We start from the raw sequence: 7683 nt of genomic DNA, 5'->3' as shown, positions 1-7683 counted from the left end.
CTGTAGAATTTCTTACACATTTTTTTATAAGCTTAATACTTAATTACAAGTTTTCTGACTACTGGAGACTACAATTATTAGGCATGATGATAAAATATTCCAAACAAAAAAAAATCTTTAGCATTTTGTCTGTTGCTAGTACTATCAAATGAATCTCAGTGATGCATTCATTTAAAATGTTCAGGTTTATTTTGACAATACAAGAAAAAAAATGAAACTGATTTAAAGGCACATCAATACCTTCCTTTAGAAAGTTGAATCAATTTAAAGCAACCCTGAGCAACTGAAGAAATCTAGGTCCATGTAAATCCTATGTTCGTTTTTGGTCATGCATTTCTTCTTGTGAAATAACAAATCCCTTTTACCCTCGTGAATATTTATTTTGCGGCTTCCTGCAAGACAGTGAAAAATCGTTGGGACAGTTGAACGTTAAACGATTAGCAGCTACTGCAGTCAGGCTTCTAGTGTCAGGATTACACGGTCACTCGAAGCGAAATGGAACTATTGCAGACTGCGGTTCACAATTTTCATTTCAACCATATAGTTTAATAAAAAATAAAAAAAATCTCGGCACAATCAGCCACTATACACCAGAATTTGATTACTCTAGAACACATCACAGTGATTCAGTGCAAGTCCCAACCAAACAGTGCGGAACATGTAGGATCATTAGTACGGCTGCTTTGTGATGAAACGGCTGAACATGGCGAAGGCTGCTATTGGCTTATCAGTGGGGACCATGTGACCAGAACCCTAAAGAACAACAACAACAAAAAAAAGATTCAAATACAGAACATAACATAACATTTTGGCTTGCTTTGAACCTTTTTCCTTAGTAGAAAGCCTGTAGATCTTCATGCTAGAATTCGCTAGTAGTGTTTAATTATACTCGCCTTGACAGTAAGGAAAGAAAGATTTGAGAACTCCTTGACGAAACCACCAATCTGCTTAGTCTCTCCGTTGTTGTAGAACCATGGCCTGCGCTTCACTTGGACCTGCCACAGAATCGCTCATATTAACTCGCTCTGTTCTGTCACTCAGGATATAGAATAGAAATGTTGAGCAGGATCTTACCTCCTGCTGAAGGGACTCGACAAACCACTCATCACCCAGGAAATTGCAGGCCATGTCCACATCTCCGTTGTACACCAGCACGCGGTATTTCTGTAAAGACGACGTTGCACTGTTACAGTTTGTATGAAATGGAGAGCGAAAGAAAGTATCTTTGAATTGGTCTCACATTAAAGGATTTGGAAAACACTGCTGCTAGTGATATATATTCTGTACAAGCAGATTCATATAAGCATTGGGTTTAAGATCAGAATAGAAATTGTAACACTGCTTCTAAACACTGGAGTGAGCTTTAGCTTGCCCCATCATGGCCAAATATAAAGTTCCAGTTTAGATCCCGATTTCAGGTTACTGCCTATGCATATTTGTACACGTTCTAATTCCTTGTGGTTCTCTGGTTTTAACCACCTTCACAAAGCCTGCTGAAGGCTAAACCGACCACACAGAATTATATATAAACTCTTGAATGTGTGTACATGGCCAGATGCATTGGACTGTTGATTAAATTACTGTCAGTATGGGTACTAAAGCATTCCTAGCCAACTCACCAGTGCGCCAAGTATCTTCATGTACTGCTTCTTCACATCCATGTAGAGACGGTTATAGTTGAGATTGACCTCAGCACTGTAGACCACCACATTAGTACCACATTAGAAGCGAAGTTATTTTTTTACAGAGAAAATCAATTTGCTCCAATATCTTTTTTTCCAATTTTCTATTGTAGCATTATCAACTTCAAGCATGATTTAGAACAAACACCTGCAAATCTCCCAGGCAAGTGCTTTAGGAGAGATGTGAAGAGCAGACTTCACATAGGGGTCGTTCAGGTACATAGCAGATGGGGTAGAGTTGACACAGGGAGGATCTAGCTTCAGCTGTTTGAAAGTAGAGCCAAGTGCTTGCAGTTTCTACAATAGAAAACACTGATCAATGGGTTTGAGAACATCAGAGATACGCCATATTTCCAAAAGTATTGGGTCACCTGGTCATTAGTATAGTATGTTTTTGGTATGTATGATTTTTGAGCATTGCATTCCACATTTAGTCCCAATTTGCCCATATAATTCCATCCACTCTTCTGGGAAGATGTTCCACTAGATTTTGGAGTGTGCTTGTGGAGATTTGAGCTCATTCAGCTATAAGGGTTTTTTAGTAAAGTGAGCTACTGATAAAGCCTTGAGCGCAGTCCACATTCTAATTCATGTCAAAAGGTGTTAAATAAGAATGAGGCCAGAACATAGAAGGCCTCTTAAGATCTTCCACTCCAAACCATGTGGTTTGCTGGTAGGTGAAATAGATTTGGATCTATCAGTCTTGTGTTTTTTAACCTATTTAAACCATACTTGTTTTGTAATATTAATATTCAGGTTTGACAGGTTGCAGCAAATTTGTAAGTTCAACATCAACAACCTCACAAAACCTGTACTAGACAAAAAAAACAACACATTTCTCAGCCTTTATGCCTGAAAAGGTATGTGCACACGTGACCATCGCACCCATGTGTGCTTTCTGAAAATCTCCCTTTGTTGTTAGAACAACCTCCACACCCTCTCAGGGAACCTTAATGTCTTAGTGAAGTCAGACCCTGGAGGTGCAGTAAGTGTTCAGTGGGGTTTAAATGAAGGCTCTTGATCAAGTGGATTTTCTTTTGTATGTTTTTTAAAGTAACTGTTAGGAAGTTAATTGAAAGCATACATTTTTAATAGGGGTCTAACGGTTTTGAAGTCATGATTTGGTTCAATTTCGGTACGGTTCGGGGGGGGGGGGGGGGGGGGGAAATGTGAAACAAAATTGCTGTTTTTTATTAATGCGGTTTATTATTATTTACACTTTTGATTGGCATTTGAACAGTTTACATTTTTTAAATGATTTTAAATAAAAGGTCTGATGGTATATTTCTATATTTAACCAATCATATTTAATCAAAATGATAATATTTTATAAACAATCAAATTAATGCAATACAGTTTTTATTATATTGATTAAATTGAGTAATCACTTAAATTGGCCAAAACAAAAATTAAGAAAATAAAATTAAACAAATGGAAAAAGTCAATGAAATGAAGAGACACCATTTGGGTAATAAAGATGTGTATGCAAGTGTGTGTGTGTTTGACATTTAATATTTACGTTTCTAAAAATATGATCCAATTCCTTTCTTTCGTCCTTCAATCACATTCTCGATATGCAGAAGTGTCAAGATTTTCTCCTCAAGAGAACGTCTCAAATTTCTAAGACTTAAAATACTAAAGAATCCATAACAGTAGCGTTAGCCACTTTCCGGGTCACTGTTAACGCTAGCCATATTAAGTCTTTAGCCTTTTCATGCATGCACAAAACAGATCTTATTTCCAGTACAGAGTGAACAGCCACAGTGATGCTGTGCTAATCTAGTTTTTATATATATATATACATACATACATACATACATACATATATATATACACACACACACATATATATATATATATATATATATATATATATATATACACATACATACATACATACATATACACACACACACACACACACACACACACACACACACACAATAATAAAAAATAAATAAATAAAAACCATTCACTCAAAGTGTGAGGCGAAGAATAAACAAATTTGCGGTCCACCACTTAATACGTTCCTGTGTGGACTTAAATTTTAATTGTCTTCCGCACATAAAAAAGGATCGCATTCGATACACGTGTTTATTAAACCAAAAGCCCTGTACTAAAAAATTCCGGTATAAATACGTGTACTGTTATGCTCCTAATAAACAATATATACAGTGAGCTTGATTACCTGATTCCATGAGTTGGACCACTTGTTTTTTAGGAAGTTGTTGCCCAGGTCATGAATAACAAGCCGTCCATTTTCCACACTAATAAAGGAGAGAGAGTAGAAAAGACCAGCAATGCATAACTAGCACAATTAAATATTGTATCCACATGAGTTAATGTAAAAACAGATGACTGACAACCATAGAGCATTCAGAACTTACTGAACCTGCTAAAGAGATAAACACCAACAAATGTTTGCACCATCTAACAGGACACTACAAATATATTCAACTGGGTAAATATCTAGAGCAGATTCTCACCTGGTACTGTAAGGAACTCCACCAGCACAATCAGCATACAGGTTATAAATGTTAAGTCCAATATTGTAGACTATTTTCTGTGCCTGGTTTACCTAGATATTAAAGCCAACATGAATATTCACACTACAGCCATCGAATTTTTCACATTTCAGAGATAGAAGACAGAAGGCATGCTTACTGCATCAGCGCATGACGGGTCTGAATTGTTATAGAAGTTACATTGTCCATTTTTGCAGCAATATTTTTGCAGCGTTGCCCATAAACTGAAAGAGAGAATCAAGGGATAAGTTATGCTTTAATCAGAGTCAAATGAGTGAACTTACACAAAAGTCAACCAAGATGCAAGCAGATAAGGACAAACAACCCCCCCAAGAGCTAAAGATCACTTCCTATTTAGATGTTCTGACTAAACCTGTGGTCATTCACATGATTTACACTCACCCAGACATTAAGCAATGTTAGTCATAACTGCAATATTTCACTCTGGTGCTGGTTCTTTTGTTAAAAGTGTTTAAAGTTAACCATTTCCTGGACTTGATAGAAGGAAAAAGAAAAAAAAAATAAACCTTTCTCCAAGCAGTCCATGAAAATATGCAAAATAGATTAGAGAGTTGTCATTCAGTTCATAGCTGGACAAGCCATTTCCAACAGCTATACCCTAAAAACAAATCCACACACAGAATTATAGGTTAAAACACTCAAAACACACTCAGATTAAAATCAAGACAACTTCGATGCTGTGTCCCAATTCACCTACTTGTACTTTGCATTAAAATGATGGTTTCTGTTTGTAAAGAAAATGTGCATACCTTTGAGTGTGTGGAAAACAAGTACTGGGACATTATGTAAGCAACACCGTCACACACTGTCGGTCAACAAACTCGTTGCTTTTCAGCCACTTCATTTATTATTCTTCATACAATTTAGATTTACTATTTCCTCCTTTTCACCCCAACTTTTCATTTCAAATGTATGAAGTCCTCCTTTGTGCAAGAACTTGTGGGCAGTGTTCACTAAAAGTGAGTGTCCACACGTCCCCACTTCAAACTTGCATACTATTTAGAAAGGTTTGTGTGCAATTCAGGACACAGCACAACTCTTTACATGAACGCCACCAACCTGCAGGTTGAGGCTACTGTCCTCCAAAACTCTCTCAGCTAGTGTAGGGATGTAAATGCCTCCGTAACTCTCGCCTGTAAGGTAAAGCTCGTTCTTGCTGTACTCTGGGAAAAGTCTGAAAAATTCCTTGAGGGCCAAGTAGTTATTCATGGACACCTAGAGAACATATATGTGGGATAACACAATAGGAAAGGGGGGGGATCAATAAAAATCAACCTACAACTACACACAGTCTATTTTTGGATGGTCTCACACACCTCAGAGTCATTAGTTGCGTATTTCTGGTCTTCAGAGTAGGAAAAGCCGACACCTGCTGGTGACTCCAGGTATAGCACATTAGCAATCTGCAAATTATGATCAGATGATTAGGCTGGAAACCATGTGGAAAAAAAACTAATGTAATGACTGTTTAAATGAAAACACCAAAAGCTACAATATTAAAAAGGAGGTCACTTGTTTATGGGCTGTCCACATACTGAATAAGAAAAAACAAAAATAGAAATAATTTACCATGGCACATGTCAAAGGCTTGACAGGTCATTTTTAAACATGTTGAATAATTACTATATTTTAGAATCAAATCCACCGAATTGTTGTGTTGCTTCAACATGTTGCATGTAAAATCAAAAGACTAAATTTGCTTATTAACTGAAGGCAAAGCAGCATTCAAACCTTCTTTATACACCAATGTTGTTAATATTTTTATCTGTCTTTTGTAAAAGAAAGAGTGATAAGGAATTGTCTGCATATAGATATAACAATATGAAAGGAAGAATGCAATCATGCATTGTGACATTTTCTACCATGCATGAGGAAGAAAACATTCTGGGATGTGCAGCACATGAGGAAGATAATAATTAGTTATGGTGTAACAGTAGCTCCACTTTATATTGGCTCAAAAGTCATCAAAACATCATCGTTGATTAGTTTCCGATACCAACATGCCTTTTTTGGGTCTTATTCCTTACACATTCACCAGGGAGCATGCTTAACACAGTAAAAATTCAGCCAGTTATCTTTTTTTCCTGCTTCAGTACAGTAAACATGACAAACTGATCAGCACAAAAGTGCATGCAACAAAAGGTTTCACTTCGTCTTCAATGCTTTATTTTACAGAAACAATCACACTTCCTACCATATTCCAAGAATAAGGGTTGTACTGTAGAGTAGTGCCATCATCTTGAACCTGGAAGAAAAAAACAGATCGTGTAACCTGCAACTTCTAAACGCACACATTAAAATCAAGTAATAAATTATTAGCTGGTTTTGATGAATCGGAGTCAAATGTGGCCAGACGTCGCCAGAAACCGGAAGTGGAGGCGGATTTCAGTAAGTCATCAAGAGAACAAATAAAAGATGTTGAGTTTCCCTACTGGGAATTTCCCAGGAATGAAATCTCACCAGAAAAGGGCCGTGTTCAGTGAGCAGGCCATCCAACGAGCTACAGCCTGGTCCTCCATTCAGCCACAGCACCACAGGGCTTTTCTCCGGGTCTTTTTGCGACTCCACAAACCTACAACAGAGATGATAGTACCATGTTCACAAGCACAAGGAAACACTGATCAAATAAATCGTTTCGAAACCAATCTCTTCGCTTTCAACCAGCTTCCGGTGTATATGAAATATATAAGAACACCATGTGGAGCAACAGAGAAATCTGGGGAATACACACACCAGTAGTGGAGGTGTTTGTTGCCAGCCACAGTGAGGTATCCTGAATACTGTCTGAAACCCGGCTGTTTAGAAAGTCCGGGGAGAGACTTAATCGCATCGGCATCTGGAGCTCCCAACACTCCCAGTACTCCCAGTGCCCCAACCAGTAAGACACTGAACCCCGCGTGCATCTGTAACAACAAACATTGCCGTGTTTTATCTCAACAAAACACACCGGGAAGCGAAAGAAAATCCGCTGCAACTACACAAACACAAATTAATGTTAATACTTGGGGCAATTCGATCCCTCCTAAGAAAGAAAGAAAGGAAAAAACCCAGAAGAACGAGAACAGATCTCCTACCTTTACACCCTGATGTGCAGTAAAATCTCCAGCGAACTACTGCAGAAGTACAGCCGTCATGTCACGTGACATCAAACTCGTGATCAGGTCACGTTGGCGATAAAAACCGCAGCCGAACGAAGAGAAGCTTCAAATGAACGGCACAAGGAAAGTTATTCTTATACTGTATATAATATATATATATATATATATATATATCATTATAAAACCAGGGTGCAAAGTCAACCAGATGCAATAAATACCTACAACACACCACAGATTACACAAAGTTGATCATTTGGATGATAGAAAATCACAGTTCATAATATTTACGTGTTCGTTGCTCTACCTAGTGTGTGTGCTTCGTGCAGTGTGTTTCAGATTTTTTATATTTATTGTTTT

At 37.6% G+C, this 7683-nt stretch overlaps 1 protein-coding gene across 2 annotated transcripts; it reads right to left on the bottom strand.

The window, feature by feature from the left end:
• Positions 1–170: 170 nt before the first annotated feature.
• ctsa (cathepsin A) lies at positions 171–7450 on the bottom strand. Of its 2 annotated transcripts, none has more exons than XM_083530417.1 (15): positions 7303–7450; positions 6962–7131; positions 6689–6800; positions 6423–6473; positions 5545–5631; positions 5288–5443; positions 4735–4826; positions 4347–4431; positions 4169–4260; positions 3871–3949; positions 1831–1979; positions 1620–1695; positions 1075–1164; positions 894–995; positions 171–753 (listed from the first exon to the last, which is right to left on the bottom strand). In XM_083530417.1, the coding sequence occupies exons 2-15, from the start codon at positions 7129–7131 to the stop codon at positions 670–672; spliced, it is 1425 nt and encodes a 474-aa protein (XP_083386543.1). In that variant the 5' UTR covers positions 7303–7450; the 3' UTR covers positions 171–669. The 2 variants fall into 2 exon arrangements, with proteins under 2 accessions (XP_083386543.1, XP_083386544.1); XM_083530418.1 differs by lacking the exon at positions 7303–7450 and adding an exon at positions 7231–7259.
• Positions 7451–7683: the final 233 nt, after the last annotated feature.

This window comes from Silurus aristotelis (assembly GCF_946808225.1).
Source record: "Silurus aristotelis genome assembly, chromosome: 2".
In the NCBI taxonomy this organism is placed as follows: Eukaryota; Metazoa; Chordata; class Actinopteri; order Siluriformes; family Siluridae; genus Silurus; species Silurus aristotelis.
This window is presented reverse-complemented; position numbering and strand designations above follow the sequence as displayed.

Coding starts and splice junctions, on each gene's coding strand:
- ctsa (XM_083530417.1), bottom strand. CDS start 7,131: ATGCACGCGGGGTTCAGTGTCTTACTGGTTGGGGCACTGGGAGTACTG. Junction 6,801..6,961: donor AACAAACACCTCCACTACTG/GTGTGTGTATTC, acceptor TCTCTGTTGTAG/GTTTGTGGAGTCGCAAAAAG. Junction 1,165..1,619: donor TGAAGATACTTGGCGCACTG/GTGAGTTGGCTA, acceptor TCGTCTTTACAG/AAATACCGCGTGCTGGTGTA.